Genomic DNA, 20,779 nt, shown 5'->3' on the forward strand with positions numbered 1-20,779 from the left:
GGTTCTGAAGTCAGGGCACAAGGTGGAAATTGCATGGGGTCAAAAATACCCTTCAAAATTCTTTAAATGTCTCAAAGACCACATACATGGCTTATATATACCCAAAATTACTGGCTTGAGTTTACAGGCTTTGTTGTACTGAAAATATATGTCTTTAAACACCAGAATCCCATTCAGGATGGGGAGACATTTATGCTATGAGAAGCTTGGAAGAATCAGACCACCCAAGGGAACTCCAGATTCCCATCTTTCCTTTCACATACATTTTGTAGCTTATGTTTTGTAGCAGCACTATTTTACATTGTTACAGACCATTAGCAATCTCTCTGCCTAGCATGTATTAGTGAAAAAGATAAGTTTGTTGTACGTAGGTTGTATAGCCTTGTATACTTTTATACTTTTATATATTTTATACTTTTATAACCATATAAATTGATTTATATGGTTCCAACATCTTTTAAGGCAGGCAAAAAAAAAAATGTTTTAAGAGAAAATGGATATGGCAGCCTTCACATTAACCAATATGACTATCCTTCACTCTGCAATAGTTGCACTTAAACTTGAGGTTAAAGCACCCTCTATCTCTTAGGGTTTATTTATTACTGTACTGGACTTAGGTATGTCAGATTCCTTGCTTGGTTCTAAGGATACTTTTGCCCAGATGACTCTTTTCTTCATCAAGTGCTATAAGTACATTTTCCAACTGAAGTAGAAGGCCCAGCAAGCTCCACTGGGGGGTCAAAGTCTGTCCCCAAATGGGCTGTTGATAGCCAGAGTCTTCTAGATGAGACGGTGAGTCCATGTGGACCAGAAGAGGAGGTAGAGGAAGAGAAGAAGAAGTGGCAGTGGATCCTTTAGTGCAGATCCTTGGTGGCCAGGCAAGTCCTGAGTGAGACTGGTCACTGCCTCCTGGTCCTGCTTTGCCTGCATAGTTAATCAGAGGCTGCAGGTCGCTGGCTTGTGGGCCCTGCTTTTGGCTGCTGAGTAATCTGGAGCTGCTTGAAGAGGTGGTCTCCCTTAATCCCCCACCAAGCTTGCCCAGGCTTTTGTGGGGAGAGGTACTTCTGTGAGTTCCCCATGAGCATAGCTCAGTCTAAAAGGTTAAACTTCTATTTAGGAATATGAGTAGGGAAAAATGGGTGCTTCTGAGCCATTCTTCCCCACCCATAACTCTTTTCTGGCCATTTTTCTTCCTGTTTGCTTCTGGTGTACAGTATTTGGTGGAGGTGGGGGGAAATTAGGCACTTTCTTCAACCTCAGTTTGGATCCCCATTCATTCAGGAGCTCCCTTTACATGTGTGGCAAGAGTAGGCCAACTAAATTGGGCTAGATTTTTGCTGCTTCCAAAGGCAGTTTGTCTATCCTAGTTGGGTAGAAAGGTGAATAGATGTAGTCCCAGAGTATAGGTTTGAGACTGGGATGAAATAACTATGAATTATGAGATTTCCTATCTGAAAAGTAAGAACTATTAGGTTCTGACCTCAACTGGAGGCAAAGAATGCTGAAACAGAAACTAAAAATCACCATTCCCACTACCTCCTGCATATCCAAGTGAAAACAAAAGACAGTGTCTCCCCAGAGCACTGCCTGATGAGGCCATGATTTTCATGTTAGGAGAAATAAGGTTCAACAGTGCAGCCTATATAATAGGTTCAACAGTGCAGCCAACGTTTGAGAGAATGATAATTTTAATATTAAAAAACTTATTTCTAGTTTCCAAAGTAATGATTATATTTTTCTATAAAATATTTAAAACATTAGCTATAAATTTAAAAATCCCCTTTGTCCATTATCTTTAATCTTTGAATCCCAGATACCTTTCCTAAACCACAAAGGAACTGGTAAAAGTTTGGTGCAGATTTTCCCAAACAGTGCTTGGGAATGTACCTACAAAACTGTCTCTCTAGAAAATATATGATATATTTTGTAGATATGTTTTTAACACAATTAGTATTGTACCATGCTTACTCTGTGATTTTATTTATTTTTATTTATTTATTTTGAGACAGAGCCTCACTATGTCCCCTTTGGTAGAGTGCCGTGGCGTCACAGCTCACAGCAACCTCAAACTCTTGGGCTTACGCCATTCTCTTGCCTCAGCCTCCGGAGTAGCTGGGACTACAGGCGCCTGCCACAACGCCCAGCTATTACTCTGTGATTATTTTTAAACTGAACCTAATACATTGGCCATCTTTCCACACAGCACCCATAGACCCATCTCCTTTTTCTTTTCTTTCTTTTTGAGACAGAGTCTCACTGCGTTGGCCAGGTCAGAACGCAATGGCATCATCATAGCTCATTACAACCTTAAACTCCTGAGCTCAAGCGAAGTCTCCTTAGTCTTCTGAGAGGCTGCAACTACAAGGGCCCACCATCACACTTGGTAATTTTTTCTGTTCCCACCTCCTTTTACCGGTTGCTGATGCCCCGTGATATTACACAGTGAGGAAGGTTTAGTTAAGCACTCCCTACTGGTGGATGTGACCACTGTTTCCAGTTTTGTTTTTGGTTTGGGGATTTTGTTTGTTTTGTTTTCCTTTTACTACGCAGACAGGATTGCTGCAAATCATCTTGTAATCGCTTCTTCGGGCACTTATTAATACAATGTCTTCGTTTCTCTAGAAAGGCGTAGTAATCCGGGTCGTGGCTGCACAGCTTTATACTTGAAGGACATTCTTGTAAGATCGCGGGCGGCCTTTTACCATCCTAGTAAAAGGATATTTTAAAATGGGTGCAGAGGAAAAAGGGTTAGAGGGTTTCCCGGGGTGGTGAACATGTTTTGTATCCTGATTGTGGAGGTGGTTACGTGGATTTTCACATTTGCCAGAACTCAACAAACGGTGCACTCAAAATGTGTGCGTTTTACTGTTTGTAGATTATACTCCGAGGCTGCTCATTAAAAAAAAGAAAAAAAAGTGTTTGCAGGGGAGACTGGCGTGGAAGGAGGCAAAACAATACCACCTCTTTTTAACGTGGGCTTTTAAAACGCTCGCTTTCCACCCCCCCAGACTCCTTCCCTCCCTCTGCGTAGCAAAGCCCCAGCTTCCTTTCTACCCGCCACTCTTCCACCCTGAAAGTGCCAGGGAGGCTGAAAGGAGCTTCCCCAGGGTCAGCCGGCCAAACAGTAGCGGCCCCCTCGTGGGGGGGAGGGGAGCTAGGGCGCGCGGGGGAGAGAGAGGTTCGGGTCGCCGTACCCCCGCACCCCCCGCTGGCCGCCCGGACGGTGTCCGCGCGGCCGCACCCGGGCGCTCCCTGGACGCAGGGGGCGGTGCCGGTCCTGGTCCCGCCCCGAGTTGGGCGTGCCTGGCCGCGGGTCCCGCCCCTTCGGCAGGCGCGCCGGAGTCGGTCCGAGTGAGCCAGAAGCCTGCTGTCTCCGAGTCGCTGCCACCACCCGGCACAGTGGAGCTGGGGTCCCCTTTCGCCTGGGAGTTTTGTAGTCGCCTGGGGTCAGCGGTGACATCCCAAAGGGCAGGCCCGGCAGCCGCCATGGTGGCCAAGGATTACCCCTTCTACCTCACGGTCAAGAGGGCGAACTGCAGCCTGGAGATACCCCCGGCCAGCGGTCCAGCCAAGGACGCCGAGGTAGGGCCGCGCCGTCCACCTCGACCTCTGCGGGTTTCTGCCTGTCTCCCGTCTCCCTCCGGGGCTCCCTCTTTGGGCGCCCTCGGCGTGTCAGCGTCTCGGTTTCCACCTCTCACTCTCTGTGTGTGTGCACCTTCGGTCTCTCACTCTCTGTGTGTCTCCCTGTCGCCATCTCTCACCCTGTCTGTAGATCAAGCTGCCTCTTCTGTCCCTGTCCCTCTTCCTGCTGGCCCGAAAGCAGCCGCCTCCTTGCCTCTGCCTCCTGCTTGGGCGTCCTGCAAGGCTTTCTTTCTCTCTAGACCCGGCAGAAGGACTTTCTCCCCCTCTGTCGACTGGCTCGGAGTGAGGCAACAGCTACCCTTTAAGCGAGTGCTTCCTTGTGTTTGGTTGAGAGAGCAGAGGTTCTTGGGGACCCCTCTGGAAGTCTCATCTGTCAGACTTGTCCTTGCAGCTGTTTGGCAGCAAAGACATGACACAGAACTCTGCCTATCACCTGTGGCCAGGGCGGTCACTCAGCTGAGAGTCTGGGGCTAAAAGAGAACTTTGAGTGTCTGCCAAGCGGATCCTGAAAATGAATTAAACTCCTTATAGCAATGGAAAGCTCGTCTTGGGACATGGGAAACATTTCTTTTTATGGGAACTCTACCCGCTTGTGTTTAGTCTGCCTTTTCCTCCTGTGTGATATTTCTCTGGCACATAGCTCACTGGTCTTAAAGGTTCGTTTCACTGGAGGAAAAAAGCATCCCTCTCTTTAAGGGTCTTAGGAAATACAGCTGCTTTCACTAGACCACTGCTTTGCTGTGGCCAACCTATAGTGGAACCCACAGGACCTAGCTCATCATTGCCACTCATGTGTGTTTCTTGGAGGTCTCCACTCTCCTCCACCTCACTCTGCAAGCATAGCCACTATGACTAGGGAAAGTCTGGAGGCAGGTGTGCATCTGACCTTGTCACAGCATTCTTGGGGTTCCACCTACCTGCCACTCTTGGGTCTACTCACTGAATTACGCATATTCAAGAGAACAGCATCAAAGATTCATTGCCTCTAACAAGAGCTGCTCCAAGCTGACAGGACTCAGAACACTCCCCGGTGGTTTTGTTCAGCTTTCTGTAAGCTGTGTGCAAACTAACTTCTGCCTCCCCGCTTCCTTCCGACTCCTCAGCTCAGTTGAATATTTTCACAAAGAGTTTTTGTTGTCAGCAACTATGCAAGTATTATTGCCTTAGTGCATTTAGATTGTTAAGTTTTCTTAAGACAACACCTGCATAGAATTCAGGTTGTTCAGGCCTTGGAATAGATACAATGATTTTTCAGTGGGACCTTTCTAATTCAGTGAATATAGGAACACCATGGTGATGTGCCCCCTCAGATTCCTTTTGGAAAGAAGAAAAGTATAACCAATTTAATTTAATAAATTGAAATGGACCAAAGAAAAGAATAGTGAAAATAGCTCTGGATTCTAACCAGTCCCTTCTTGCTATCACTTAGTCCTGCGTTTTTGAGTAGGTTAGCTTAAGGCTTAGTCTTCTATGTAGAATATACATATATATATCACATATATAGATATTATATCACAAATGTGATAAAAGAACATCAGCAAATGTCAAATATTTTCTTTGTTGGTAGCTAGATCCAGATTATAAAATATGACTTATTTTCCTTTTTCAGGTATTTTCTGGTGTGAGAGTAAGGATGGGGGAGGAATATTTTTGGGGAATAGTTGGTAAATATTTTTCAGATCACCCTTGAGGCTTTTGTGTGTGTGTGTATGTGTCTGTGTGTTTAAATTAGCGTAAAAGTATGCTTTATACACCTTGAGGCAGAGAATCTCTTAGCTTCATTGATATGGCATATCACTTCCTGATAATGGAGATAGGCAACCTTGGAAAAAGAAACCAAAGTGAGTTTAGCGGGTAATTTTCTGGTTTCCTTATCAGTGCAAAAGGCAGCCAACTCTTGTAGGCCTAGCTTCTCTATAAGCAGTTAGCTGATGTATATTTTCTGCCAGTAGATGTCCTCAGTATTTGCAATGTTTAAAAAAAAAAAAAAGGTATTCACTTGTCTGCCTTTTGAAAAACATGATTATATAATTGTTTATAAACTAGGCATCACTATTAATTCCTCTAAAAGTATTTTTTTAAGACCAAGCATCTTCTTGAAGAAAGAATATGGTTATAATAAAATGAAAAATGAATCTATCCAAAAACCTTTCCATGAAAATGGGACTTACTGACCTTCAAAGGCAGTTGCAGCAAAGCACCTGTGCCCTTTAGACATGGAATGCCCATTCCCTCTTAATTTGCTGTAGATAGGAAAGTGTGCACAGCTTGGCACTGGCAAGTGCCTTCTTGCATTCATTCCTGTCATTGCAGCAAGTGTGCTGGGAAAGGCCGCTTAGGAAAGGGCTCCTGGGAGCAGGAGAGTGCTGTTAATAGGCATTTGATACCCTATACTTGAGTGAAAATATGCAAAAAATAAAATTCTCATAAAAGAAAATAGTGAAATTTCTACTTGAGATTTAAGGGTTTTGTAATTTTTGTGTCAGTGGTAGTTGCCAGAGAAAGCAAAAAAAAATGTGTTTTTATTTTTTTAAATGACCTATTTTAAGCTTCTGAAAAGATTCTACATAGATTATGATATTGCATGTCTGATAGTATAATACTGTTTCTTAATCTGGTATTTCTTACAATGTGGGTGTATGAGTTAGGTTGCAAATGTTTAATTTTAATACTCATAACCAGCTAGATATTTCCGGCTCTAATCATTAATAGTGAAATTTAAGCTTAATCATGACTCTAGACTTCTGTAGAAAAGCACGGTATGACGTGAGCATCATTAAATTTATTTCTCCTGTTCATGCAGTTTTATCAATTTATCTCTGTTTTCATATTTATTGGTTGCTCACTTCCCATGCTAGGAGGTCTTTCTGGGTATATTAGGTTCTCCTAATACCTTGTCAAGTGACACACACACACATACACACACACAAAACCCAGTTAGATCCAGTGAATTACACTATAAGTTAAAAATTATTATTTCCCCATGATGAGGTTTGTTTTTAAATAAAGAAGTCTCAAAAAGAAAAGAAAAGAAAGAATGTTCAGGTAAGTTGAACACATGTGTTTAGGAAACTAGAGTGTGATGAGAAGTAGTTTTTGGTTTTTTGGTGTTTTTTTTTTTTTTTTTTTTGAGACAGTGTCTCACTTCGATACCCTCAGTAGAGTGCTGTGGCATCATAGCTCACAGCAACCTCAAACTTGGGCTGAGGTGATCCTCTTGCCTCAGCCTCCTGAATAGCTAGGACTACAGGTGCCTGCCACAATGCCCAGCTATTTTTAGAGACAGGATCTTGCTCTTGCTCATACTGGTCTTGAACTCTTGAGCTCAAGAAATCCACCCACCTTGGCCTCCGAGAGTGCTAGGATTACAGGCGTGAGCCACTGCACCCTGCCCTGGTGAGAAGCTTTTAAGATTTTGGGTTAATTTAATTTTTAATGAAAATACAAAGAGGTGTATCTGTTATTTCCAAGAATGTATCTGAAACCTTGATGGACAACTAACTTTTGGTTTTAAGATTTACCATCTTAGGTGTTGGTGAGGATTAGGCCTGATTTAGTTAGTGGTATTTGTAGCCATTGCATTTTTCTCTCAGTGGGTTCTAAATAGCAACACATAGCCTCCATGGCTATCTTGTGAATAGTTGAATATTTCCCTGTGTCTCAAAAGTATAGGTTCTGATTTTGACTTGGCTATGTACCTAGAAATGACAGTGGTCTCTTCCTTTTCTAAGTCTACCAGGTCTAGTATCTCACTTGAGCCATGTTGTAAGGCTAACATAAGGCATGCAGTATGCTCTCCACTTTATTAATAAGGACACTGAGGGAAGGAAAATTTCAGAAAGCCACACAGGAAATCAGCAGCTGATCCAAGATTCAACACCAGATTTCCCCATGGACTCAATCCAGCATTTAGTATCAGCATTCCTTGTAGCATCTAACGGTGTTTACCTCTGTGGGAAAAAAATGTGGGGGAGATATAAAACTTATCAGATATGCAAAATACCTTAAAATACTATCTTTTAAATATGTAATCTTGAAAACCTTATGTAACTGAGAAGGTACTTTTTAAGCCTCAGCTCAAAAGGACAAAGTGAACCCAAGGCTCCTGCCATGATTTATGTTCAGTGTGTGCATTTGAAAATTGTACACACCCAGGGCTGTACTCCTTGAATGCCATCTGGAAAGCTAAAAGGGTTACTGGTTTTCAGTAATTTATACATTTCTTAGAGTCGGTCACATATAGTAATGAATTGACAGTCTATATGAACAACTGCATGGAAATCATAAGGAGTTGTTGCAGTTAAAAACCTATGATTTCTTCAGATGACTAAATAAATAGGCAATTGTTTTGACTGCATTCATGAATCATGTGATCTCAGAGATCTTGCTGGGTAGGGAGCCTTACCCAGGGAAAGACCATCACTTGCTTATAGGATCTGGTTTTGTGTCAACGTTCTGTGGTTGTTCAGTTGGAAAAAGAATCTTGAGGCTCTTGTGCCTCCAGGATGCACGTGAAATACGAACAGGTTTGTTAGAGGAAAGACTGTTCAGGGGCCTCTACTTTGGAATAAGACTGCCTAGGTCTGTGTACTACCTCCACCACCTGCTAGTGGTACAACCCTGGACAAACTACTGTGCCTTACAAAATGGAGATGATGATAGTTGTCTCTATCTGGGACCATACTGAGGGTCAAATGACATGATTCATGTGCATGGCTTAGCATGGTCCCAGCTCAGTAAATATCATCGAGACCTTTGCACCTCAAAAGATATTCCTAAAATTGTCTTAAGAAACATGATCCTCATGTACTAAATGCTGTTTTACACACAGCAGTGCATTAGGGACTTTACTGTAAATTCTTTACTTCACAACAATCTTACGAGGTTGATAATATTTCCCTCTTTTATATAAGAAGAAACTGAGGCTTAGAGCAGAGTAGTAACCTTCCCAGGATGGCTGAGCTACTAGTTGGAGATGAGACTCGACAACCCCATCTGACGCTGAAGTCTGTACTTTCCCAACCACATCGCATTGCCTCTGAATGACTAAATCATCAGTCTCCTCACCACATATCATGTGAAGAATGAACCTGCCTGTCAAGCAAATTGCCTGATGCTCAAAGGGCATTTTTTTCTTGAGTGTCTGGGTGGGAGATACACCATTAGTCAATGCTTCTGGCAGCCCACTTCATAGAATGGTTACAGTTCACAGGAGTGGGGTTTACAAGCCCCTATTTGGGAGGGTTTTGGTAATTTTCGTTTTGTGTTTGTCAAAGAGCTGATCTTAGGCAGAATTCTACATTCTCCATTCTAGGAGGGTGCCACCGTTAGTTCTTCTACTCGTCATCTTGCTTATCTACATTAACTGCTAGCCTTCCACATAAACCAATAACTGGAAGGCCTAACTACCATCTGGATGTTTGCAAATTGTGTCTTTTTCTCACGATACCCAGTGATTGCCCATAAAATCCTGGATCAATGCCAATGTTTCATAACTACCAAATGAAAATAAATTACTGATCATACCCTAATTTTGCAAAGCCTTTTGTAAATGTAATTATTAATGATGTGTGTGTATTTGGAAGTGCTATTTCCTTCGTGATGTATATGTGCAGTTGCCTTCCATAATTTGTCTGAGTTGGTAATGGGTAGAGGTCACACATGAAATGAGGAAATTGCGTTATTGCATTGCCATTCGTTCTTGTTATGGTGGCTCGTGGACTGTCAGGAGTAAAGGCCAGTGCTTTCTAATGCCTTGCATTTTTTATAAAGTTGACATCAGTAACTAGTTTAGAAGAGCCCGTGTCACAAGTTAATCAGGAAAGGTTTTTGAACCTTTGGCCGGGAAAGGAGTGGTTCTTTTTAAGTCTAGAAACCTTTATGCCTGGACCTTTTGTGCTCGGGCCATTGTGTCCTTTTGCGAGAAGGCAGCCCTGATTATTAGTACACTTCAATTAATTGGAGCTGAACCAGAACCTTAACAGTAAATTCATTTGACTTTTTTTTTTTTTTTTTCTTTCTGGCCCTTAAGATGAGGAGGAAAGGAGTAGCAAAACAGGCTTTTTTTTTTTCCCGGGGATTTATGAAACAAACAAAACCAGCCTCCAGGAAATGACCCAGGGTCATTGCATCAGAGAACCTCAGAGTGGGAAAGCCCTGTTGAGAATATGTAGCCTAACTCTTATTCACTGCTGGATCCATTCAATTTCTGCTCAACACCTCCAGAGACAGACAGCTCATAATCTTCTGAAGGCCATGTGCATTGTGTCCTTTGTATCTGCCAGTTTCTCCTCCGTAGGCTCAATCAATCACAAATTGAAAATATTCAGGAAAAAAAATAACAATACAACAATAAAATAATACAAATGAACAATACAGTATAACAATTATTTACATAGTATTTACACTGTATTAGGTATTATAAGTAATCTAGACATGATTTACAGATAGGAGTATATATTACACAAAGGATATATGCAAATATTACTTGGTGTCTGTGGGAATCCTGGAACCAATTCCCCTGGACCCTGGAGGACAACTGTACTGTTTGGCATAGATCATGAGAAAGTCCTTTCTTAATTGTAACATTGCTTTCTGGAGCAATATGTTATACAGTAATACTTTCTCATGTGTTATGCCCTTAAATATTTGAAAACTGCTGTCTCCCTCCCCACGCACACACATGCGCACTCTCTGTCTCTCTTTCTCTCCCCCCAGGTACTTTCCTTCTTCCTGGTCCCTCTAACTTTTGCAGATGTGACACACTGTTTTATCTCTTTCCTGTCCTTGCTTATTTGTGATGGACATCCTCAGCCTGCCTGGAAATCTTGAATATTAATCAATCCAAAGACACTGTATGATGCTGTATCAATAAATAAGATGCCTTTTATGTTTAATATTGTTTCCTTAGACAAGAGAAGTAGATAATACATTGAAGTGGCTCAGTGGGTAAGGCGCCGGCCCCATATACCGAGGGTGGCAGGTTCAAACCCGGCCCCGGCTGAACTGCAACCAAAAAATAGCCGGGCGTTGTGGTGGGCGCCTGTAGTCCCAGCTACTCGGGAGGCTGAGGCAAGAGAATCGCTTAAGCCCAGGAGTTGGAGGTTGCTGTGAGCTGTGTGATGCCATGGCACTCTACCAAGGGCCATAAAGTGAGACTCTGTCTCTACAAAAAAAAAAAAAAGATTTTTGAAATAAAGATGACAGATAAGATTAATATCTTTGTGACATAAATAGTTTATACAGATGTAAAAATACTGTAAGACATCCATAGACAGATGGGGCAGAAGACACTAATGGGCAGTTCACACACAAGAAATCTTTATGACAATAAAGGTTATTTAAAATATTTACTCTACCAACCTGAGCAAGAGAGTGACCCCATCTCTAAAAAATTGCCAGGCATTCTGGTGGGCGACTGTAGTTCCAGCTATTCGGGAGGCTGAGGCAAGAGGATCACTTGAGCCCAAGAGTTTGGGGTTGCTGTGAGCTATGACGCCATGGCATTCAACCCCAGGGTGAATGAGTGAGACTCTGTCTCCAAAAAAAAAAAAAAGAATTTAAAATATTCACTCTAATAGGAATTACAGAAATGAAAAAGGCAAACAATAATAAGGTGCTAATTGATGTTGCAACTATTTTAAAGGCATAATAAAACCCAAGGCTATGAATGTTACAGGAAAATAATATATGTCTTTGTGCATATTAAAAGATTTAAAAAGTTTCTAATCTTTGACTCCAGTATTCCAGCTCTGGGGTGGGGGACTATGTGTCCAAACCAGAGTTATTCATAATGACATTATTTGAAATAATATTCATGCAATATATGTGTGTGTTTTATAGGTTTTAAGGCACCTGTATATTCTTTGACTCAGTTTAACATAATTATCCTCATCTTAAAAATGAGGGGTCTGAGAGATTCACTGATTAGCCAGCCAGGAATGGCATAACTAGAGCTTGAAGTTCAATTGTCTGATTCCAATCTAGCATCCTTTCCTGTTTGTGTCTAATAATCAGAAAAGCCAACAACCTCTCCTTCCTGTAATAGGGGAATAGCCCCATGACCATGGCCTCTGGAGTAGGAGTCAATAGCAACATGTGCAGCCATTACCTACTAGCAAACAAAATGCCTTACTGTTACTGGAAGAAAATGAAGAGGAAAGAGTTGAGTCTACTTACATACATAGTATAACCAATTTAAACTCGTATGTAAGCATATGGAATATAGAGAAGGGAAGGGATGTTGCCATCCTTTTCTTACTTACTATGCTCACTAAATTCATAGCAGTGCTGCTTGTGTTCAGATAGCAGTCAATTATTTTCACATACGTTTTCTCCTTTGAACCTTGCACCAGCTGTGAGAGCTGGGCTAGGCAAGGACTATCCTCTTTGTCAACTGAGGAAACAGAAATTTGGAGAGATTAGGCGGAAGAGCCCAAATGTTGGTTCCTCCTTGCTCAGGCTTGACCTCTTGGCATGCTACAATGTTGACTTAAGCCAATCCTGTTCCTGAGTAGGGGAGTAAGCAGCATTGTCTATTTGGGGGGTGAGGAGGTGTTCAAAGTAAACTTTATTAAAGTTAGCCAGAACACTGCATGCAGCGACCTTGCCCTGGGGAGCCAATGCACCAATGGGCCTTTCCTTTGGCCTGTACTTCAAAAGGTCCAACTGCAAGGCCTTACTTTATATTTGATGTGAGATCAGTGTTAGAATAAACAAAAAGCTACAACGAATGGATAGGTATGAACTTTTGTACATACAGGTGACATAATTAAAATGACATCTTTCTGAACTCTGCAGACCTAATGTTTACAGCAGAGATGATGAATATTAAGGAGAAATACTGTTTTTTCTTAGGGTACCCTTTCTGTAGATACCACTAGAAGTTGATGACCTCATTAAATTAAATAAAACTGAGTTGCCCATGTCTGGACCTTGAAAAAAATAAAGGTGAAAGTGGGAAGAAAAAAAGTAAATGTTTAGGATTCCCCTCCAGTTATCAGATTTGGAAGTTTGTAGTCTTCCTGAAGGAAGAAGGTACAGAAGGAAAAAGGGAACAAGCAGTTGGTGAAAAGAGATGGAGGTGGTAGGCCTGAAGCCCCAGGAGGCTAAATAATAAAGCTTCCTTCTGGGTGCTGGGTGCTGGGTGCTTTCTGTCCGTAACCCAAGGCCAGTGCAAGCTCCCTCAAGTGTGTTATCTTATATTGGTGTGCTACTGTTTTGTAATTCGAGTGACACAGGCATGTCAAGAACAACCCTAGGCAAATACAGAGAAGATAATTAAAGGTCACTAGTAAAGACTTTTTAATTTTTGACTTCACAGGGTGGGGGAAGGGTGGAGTGATTCATCAATATCCTGTTAGTTTTTGGTGGCCTTGGTTCACTTTCTCATACCTTGCCAGCCATCCAACTTGCTGGTTGGTGATTGTCTTGGGTGTTTCTGGGTATGGTCTTGCAGAAGGAATCAGAAACTACTGTAAAGAAAAAAATAATGGCCAGGCATGGTAGCTCACACCTGTAATCTTTGGGAGGCCATGGTAGGAGAATCCCCTGAGCCCAGGAGTTTGAGACCAGCCTGAGCAAAAGTGAGACCCTGTCTCTACAAAAAATAAAAAAAGGAAAAACTGGCAGAGTGTGGTGGCATGTGCCAATAGTCCCAGCTTCTTGGGAGACTGAGGCAGGAGGATCACTTGAGTCCAGGAGTTTGAGATGGCTGTGAGCCATGATGACTCTACTACACTCTAGCCTAGGAGACAAGAGTCTTGTTCTGTATCAAAAAAAGAAAAAAGAAAAAGAAAGGAGGAGGAGGAGGAGGGGAGAGGGAGAAGGAAATAAACTGTTAGAAGAGGGGGAAAACCAATGGGGGCTTGTGTGTAAGCCACAGATACATAAAGTGCCACCTCCACCTCCTTCCGCCTCAGAAGCTTAATGGTGACTTAACTAAGAACTTTGAAGAATAGAGCATCAGAAAAGACCTTGTTTTTTCCTGTTAGTCTCTGAAGGCTTTATACCTAGGCTGTAAGTGACTAGGAGTGTGAGCTTGGTTCTGGCATCAATGTCAAGAAACAGGAGCGTGCTTTGGTGATCTCCTAATGCAGCATTTATTCTAAGCCAATACTTACAAGAGCTTTCCAACCAGCTGGGTACAAGGTAAAAGGCTAAGCTCCTCAGGACCTCAGAATCTTTGTTTCTGGATTGTGAAAACTGGATTAGATCATTACTTCCCCAAATATGGGTTTCATACCACTTAGAGCACTTGATACAGAGACAAGACACAAAGTAATTTAATCGCTTTGCCTTTTTAATTCTCTTTGATCCTTCGGATTATATCAAGTCTCAGTTTGGAGCTAGTGTGTCTTTAACACCTCTCTATCACTTGTTAATTTCCCTCAACAAAGTGCAGGCCTCAGGCTTGGAACCTTCAGGCAGGGAAGCGTATCTAACAAGAATTTGCTGGGTTCATTTTTTAAAGTTACTTTCTGTTTATGGCAAGTGATAGTGATTTTCCATCTAAGATAATATAGTTTATTTTTACAATAAGTTTGCTTAAGTAAAAAATGAGTCATTTAAGGAAATGTTAAGTACATAATAGCTCTGTTAATATGTATATAGGGCAAAAAAATTGTCATGGTAGTACTAAGAGTTAGAAATAGTGCAATAGACATTTTCTGAGGGCTCTTTAGTATTAGAACTCTGCAACAATAAGTTCCCAAGTTCGTGTTACAGTCACTTGCAGACTAAACTAGAAATTTGGACATTGAGCATAGTACCTAAATTTCAGAAATTGTGAGTTTTAAGTGAGTTTTTGTTAAATGTGTCTTAGAAAAAAACAATTCCAGACTACACATTAGCCAATTAAAAAAATAAAACTAGGGCAGCGCCTGTGGCTCAATCGGTAAGGCGCCGGCCCCATATACCGAGGGTGGCGGGTTCAAACCCGGCCCCGGTTTAACTGCAACCAAAAAATAGCCGGGTGTTGTGGCCGGCGCCTGTAGTCCCAGCTACTCGGGAGGCTGAGGCAGGAGAATCGCTGAAGCCCAGGAGTTGGAGGTTGCTGTGAGCTGTGTGAGGCCACGGCACTCTACCGAGGGCTATAAAGTGAGACTCTGTCTCTATAAAAAAAAAAATAACTAAAACTAAGGCAGTGCCTGTGGCTCAAGGAGTAGGGCGCCGGCCCCATATACTAGGAGTGGCGGATTTAAGCCTGGCCCTGGCCAAAATTGCAAAAAAAAAAAAAACTAGGTATTTGTCCTAAACATAAATCTTTTTTCTTTTCAAAGTTTAAAAAAATTCCAACATTCCAGATGAAATTATTTAACACCTCTTCTGCCATCCCCTAAGGGGAAGGATTGGGCAGGATTACATTTTAATTTGGGGCAGCCATAGAATGCAGTGATTAGGAACTTGGAGTTGAAGGTCAGACTGAACTGAATTCAAATCCCCACTTGGCCACCTCTGAAATGAGAGACTTTGGACCAGTGCCTCGTCCCCTAAGCTTCAGTTTCCTCATCTGAAAAATGAGAATTTCTAAGGGAATTGTGTAATGGGCATACAAAGAGCTTCCACAGAACAATTGTTTAATAGATCATTAGCAGTAGCAGCAGCATCTGTTTTGAATATAGACGAGTTGAGCAGAAGCTGTGGATGGTTGTCTTTATCAAGGGGTCTGCAAGGAGGTAGCTTTTTCCTTTGTAGGAAATAACCACCCCATTCCCCGGGATCTGAATTGGCATTAGGCATTTTTTTTTTTTTTAAACAAAAAATGTTCTAGGCACACTGGCAAGGTTCATTTTCATTCCCTCTAGGTAGAATGAAAACAACAAAAAATCTAGTGTGATTTTCTAGTTGTTCCCAGAGTGGCTTTTAAATGGGGAGTGGTGTATAAGCTTGGCCATAGGAGCTGGGGATCAAGTTGCCCTGAGGCCAGCCTCCCACCTGGCGCCCATCATCTGAGACTCTTCACCAAGTGCTGACCACAGGCACAAACCCAAATCCAGCAAGTTAGGATTGATTAGGTTGCTTTGAGTTAACCCCACCCTATTCATTAGCAGGGTGCTTTACTTATAAATAGATCCTTTGTTAGAAATGCATGCAGAGAGACTCCATGGTGTAATGAATATGAGCTAATAAAGAGTTAGACAACTGAAAAATGACCCCTGCTCTTTAATTGTCAGTAAATATTTATTGAGACCTGGCAATACACATCATTTTCCCCTTGGGTTTAAAAAAGAAACAGTGTTTTCTGGCCTCTAGGAACTTCTACTTGAGTTTGACCAAGTCATTAACAACCCTAACATAGAGGTAGAGCTGATGGGGAGGGGAGGCAATCTCATTGGGGAGCTCAGCAGACAGCGGATGGGGAGAAACTGGGAGGTGGCCCTCCAGTGAGCCCCCTGGATGCGACCCACCAGTCTCCAGTTGTGCCCTTAGCAGAGGGCACACGAGCAGGACACTTGTGCACTTGAACTGGGGGAGGAGACAAGGGGAGCTGCTGATTCCAGAGTGACAGGCTTGGATGCTGAATGAGCGTTCTCTTTCTGCACTCCCTGCCTCAGCATCCACTTCCCTTCTTTTTCTATATTGTTTCCTTTAGGGTTCCCACCTGGTTTAGGAAACTAACAGTGCTGTGGTTAAGAACCTAGGGCTTGGCCTTGGGCTCAGTCCTGGCTGTATCACTTTATGTCAGATTCTTTTTTTTTTTTTTATGTTAGATTCTTAACTTCTCTAAGTCTCAGTTGCCTGCTTTGTGAAATGGGTGTATTAATAGCACTGACTTAAAGAGACGTCAAGGAAATAAAGCCCTTTGGGTCAGCACCTCGCAGGGGCAACTCCATGGCTCTTGGTGCTACCTTCTTCCCTCCTGCAGGGGTCCCCCATTGTTACATAGCGCTTCAGAGTCAAAGGCTCACGCCTGGGTCGGGTGTTTGACACCTGCTCTGTTTCTAGAAAATTGCTAGAGTCTGTGAGTAGGCAACAGTTCAGGCAGCATGCAATTTATTTAATAGCAGTTGATTGAGGCTTTGCAAGGGTCAGGTGGCCCTAGCCACCTCTCTGCATATCCCTGCTCTGTAAACTCAGGTATGCCCCTCATCTGACTCCTAAATGTTGGACAGAAGAAGGGGGGCCTGGCACATAAATGAGTCTTTCATTCCATCCCTAGGCCCTGCTGACCTGGGGGGAGGTCTTTACTGGGGAAGTTATTTTGCCAGGTTAGACTCCCAGCAATCTTTAAAAAGAACCCTCCCCTCCAGAAATGGCCCGTACTGGAAACACGTGAGAACTTTGCCCCCCTCTGCCACAGGCATCCTCAAGAATAAATACCATTTTTACTTTGCCACAAAACTGCCCTTGTCTTTTTTGGAAACCCCTTACCACTAACTCTCCAGTGGCTAAGCCAACATTTTTTTTTTTTAACAAAACCCAACAGCCAAATCACAGGTTTGTATTTATGTCTTTTGTTTTAAGTCAACATGCTATTGTCTCACCATTCTCCCTACTATCCCTTTGGATTTGAAATGAGCTGAACAGTGATGTCAGTGGCAGAGCCGGGTCTCTGAGGCCCCTTGCCTTCTTTGTCATATGCTATATTCTTTTTCATATTCACAGGCTTCTGAATTTTAATACTGTAGACAACGATACATCTGGTTGCATATTAATTGCTGAGAGTTCAAAGTAACACATAATCACTGTGTTTTCAAGGTTGCAGCACTGAGAGCCGGTGTTTGTTATGCACTTTTAGGAAAATACATTGTTCTTGGGTATTTTTTTTTTTATTGTTGGGGATTCATTGAGGGTTGTTCGTGGGTATATTTTAATTCCTGTCATTAAAAATGCGTTACAGAGTGAAAACTGTCTCAACAAATAAATTCAATCTTGTGTTCCGCACACTAGTGGATGCACACCCTCCCACCTCTTCAAGGAATAACATTATGAAGCTATTTATCTGCTCATTAGGGGTGCGTGGGGGCAATAGAAATGTCATATGAATCCATTATAGATTGCCTACCTCACAGTTTCCTGAACAGTATGCTCTGTACCTTATATATATATATATATATATTTTTTTTTTTTTACATACCTTTGCTCATTGGGTGGTAAAATGTCAGCTGAAAGCCAAAAATAGGGAAAAGTTTAATAATTTTTTATTCCCAATTCAATCAATCCCATGTGGTTGTTTGGTAGCTTTTTCCATTTTTAATAATCAGGTTTCACTGTATTCTGTTCTCAGTTGGGAGCAGAATGTTCTAAAGCACTCGAGGGCTGTGTTCCCTGGTTCTGAGTGTGGGCATGTGCTGCCGAGGACACACATGGACCAAGCATTTGAAGGGATAATTTGTGCCCAGAAGGACAGCGGGGGGGTTACCAGGGGGCACCACAAATGTATTTTGTGTTTCTCTCCAGAGGTCCAATCTCTGCGAGGCTTATCTGCTCAAAATCATTGTTCTTGTCAAAAACAGCAATGAACCAGACAATAAAAGAAGGGATCCCTCAGTCCTGCAGATCCAGTATCCTTGGTTGGATGTCCCTATAGGTTTTACTGTGCAGCCAAATGTGGGATCCCTGGTCTCCATCCTGTCTTGAATCATATGGCAGATCTGACCATCAGCTCTGCTTGCCTGAGATGTGTTTGATCATCCTAGATTCAGCTGGAACAGTCTGTCCTTCCTTTGAGACATTGAGATTAAGATCTCTGCATCCTTTTCATCTCTGTACTTCTTTTTCCTCTTCTGGGAAGCTAAGATAATGCTGAGCTTCAAAAGATGACAGGTGAATGAGAAAGAGCGAGAACATAGCTCCGATTCTGTGTGGTCCTTTCTGGTAACATGTTGTTTTTGTGAAAAATTTCACCTTGAACATTTGACATGGGTTGAATGCCTGGCGTTCTTCTCCTTACCTAATCCCAGACAGTATTGGAATCTGGCAAGACTGAAGACTGGCTCTTATAGCCCAGAATTCAGTAGTGTTGGGGTGGGGGAGATTTGATGCAGACCACAAGACCCAACTATTGGTCACCCTCCCCTGACTTAGGCTCTTATCTTGGGATTTCACCACTGACATTTTCCTCCCCTCCAATATAGCCTTGGGTCCTGCCAAACCACTCCCTATTTTCCTCTATCCAGCCAGAGCTTGACTAAATAGATGATAAAGCCACAGGAAGAAAGGGAAGGCAGGCATGTGGAATCAAAACATGTGGTCTCACAGCAGCCTCAGTGGCTGGAGCATGTCATTGGTATGATTGTAGCAGGTGACATGGAGCTCCAGCTTCGTCCCCGAGAGACCCAAGCAAAAATCTAGTGCTGCAGAGGATAGAGAGAGAAGGAGCACAAACTGGGGGAGAGATCACACTTCTCTTTAGACATTAGAAATAAAGGCAACAATCTGATATTTATAGGAGGCTTTCCATAGGCTGGGCCTATGCCAAGTACATTACGCACGTGACCTCACGGGAGGGAGGAGGAGAGTCCTTCCCACTTCACCAAGCCCACAGAGGTTACACTGCTGGCCCAAGGTCATAAGGTATTGTACTCTGGCCATGACGATTGGCTCATATTTTATCCTTAGATCCTTTGCAAAGAATTGACACATTCCTTGGGCCAGAGTGAAAAGAACTTTGTTACCTGCTACAGAGGCTTTCAGCTCATTCCTAAGAACTGAGGGAGCCAGAAAATGTCTTTAAAGTAAAATTGAGATCTGTACACATCAGCTTCCTGAATCCTGAAGCAAGGATGGAGCCCCCAGTGGCATCATCCTTCTCCCCCTTTTCCTCCAACCCAGCCCAAAGGTGAGCCAGGGAATTCCTTCTTACAGATAAACAAATGCAGAACTTCATTCCACCAAAGAGTTTCCAAAAAGAAGGTAGGAAATGACTAATTGCAGAACCCCAAGCCACAGAAACATTCCTCTGGGCCTGTGGCTGTGACCAGGGCACCTTTGCCACCTCTGGTGTCTTGCTAACATCATCCAACCAGGGATATTGAGCTTTGACCCCATTTTCCAGACTTGGGGATGAGTGTGGCATATTATTTCTGTGGCATTCTTGGCCAAAAATTCATAATCTGAATCTAATTGTGAGAAAGCATCTTCTGGGCCCAAGGCTGGCTTTCCCCTGAGGGCCACAGAGCCTTGACTCTGCTGGCAGACTTCTTAATTTTTTAAGAGATCAAACTCCAGGGCAGTGCCTATGGCTCAATGGAATAGGGCGCCAGCCCCATATGCTGGATGTGGCGGGTTCAAACCCAGCCCCAGCAAAAAACTGCAAACAAAAAAAAGAGATCAAACTGCTGAAGTGCTTCAGCTCTGAGCATCTGGCCCTTTGTGCCTCAACAGAATAAGAACTTTGCTTTAAGTTAGGAAGGCAGATGTGGGGCCAAGGGACCGCAAGAAAGCCAAATATTTGGATTTCTCTTTCTCTGAAGGTCTGTAGTACCATGTCTGGGCATGACCAAGATGAGTTTCAGGCAGTAGGGGCTGGCATTTGCTGAAAGGAACTTATCCAGGGTGTGGGTGTACGTTTCTCCTTCTGCCCAAGGTTAAGTAATAGTAACATCCTGTTCAAGAGAACTTGAATGTGGTTTTCTCTTAAACTCCAACATTTTAGGGCTATTTATTAGGTGTGTTTAATCTTGGGCCAATTTAACCAGTAGCAGACTAATAAAATAACAAATTTGGGCTTGCTGCCAGGACAAATGTTGACTTACCCTTATAATGTTGACTAAAATGAATAACTTTGAAAGTTATTGCAGAGCAAGACCTTAGCCAAAAATACAGTGTCTGAAACAGTGGTTTTGTTTTATTTTACTGGCACTGCTAAAAGATTGTGTTTGTAACTTAGGCTGCTGCCTGCTTCAGCCCTTGGAGAGTCCCATATTTTACTGAATTATTTCCTAAGGTTCATTTTTATTTTTCAGCCGTTAGACCTTCATTCAGCAAAAACGAATTTCCCCATGTCAGGCAAAGTAGGATAGGTTACTTCTACAACGTGGGGGCAAAAATTCAGTGATAATGAGAAGAATAAAGGTAACAATCTGCTTGGGGTCTTCCTTCAGAAATAAAATGATATGCGGTGAACATTAACCCTCTCGGAGTTTGCAGTAAAGTTAATTGCTTCTCTAGGGTGTGCTGGATGAAATCCATCTCA

The 20,779-nt window shown here is 42.6% G+C and overlaps 1 protein-coding gene across 5 annotated transcripts in view; it reads left to right on the forward strand.

The window, feature by feature from the left end:
* ARHGEF3 (Rho guanine nucleotide exchange factor 3) overlaps window positions 1–20,779 on the forward strand; it is a 323,685-nt gene that overhangs the window by 250,981 nt on the left and 51,925 nt on the right. The window contains exon 1 of one of the 5 annotated variants that reach the window (XM_053598928.1): window positions 3,344–3,582. The exons of 3 other annotated variants lie outside the window; for them this stretch is intronic. In XM_053598928.1, coding sequence (XP_053454903.1) covers window positions 3,487–3,582 — 96 coding nt within the window. In that variant the 5' untranslated portion in view covers window positions 3,344–3,486. Of the gene's footprint in view, window positions 1–3,343; window positions 3,583–20,779 lie in introns of those variants that run through there. One more of the 5 variants, XM_053598929.1, reaches the window with a different exon arrangement.

Source organism: Nycticebus coucang, chromosome 8 (genome assembly GCF_027406575.1).
Source record: "Nycticebus coucang isolate mNycCou1 chromosome 8, mNycCou1.pri, whole genome shotgun sequence".
Lineage (NCBI taxonomy): Eukaryota > Metazoa > Chordata > Mammalia > Primates > Lorisidae > Nycticebus > Nycticebus coucang.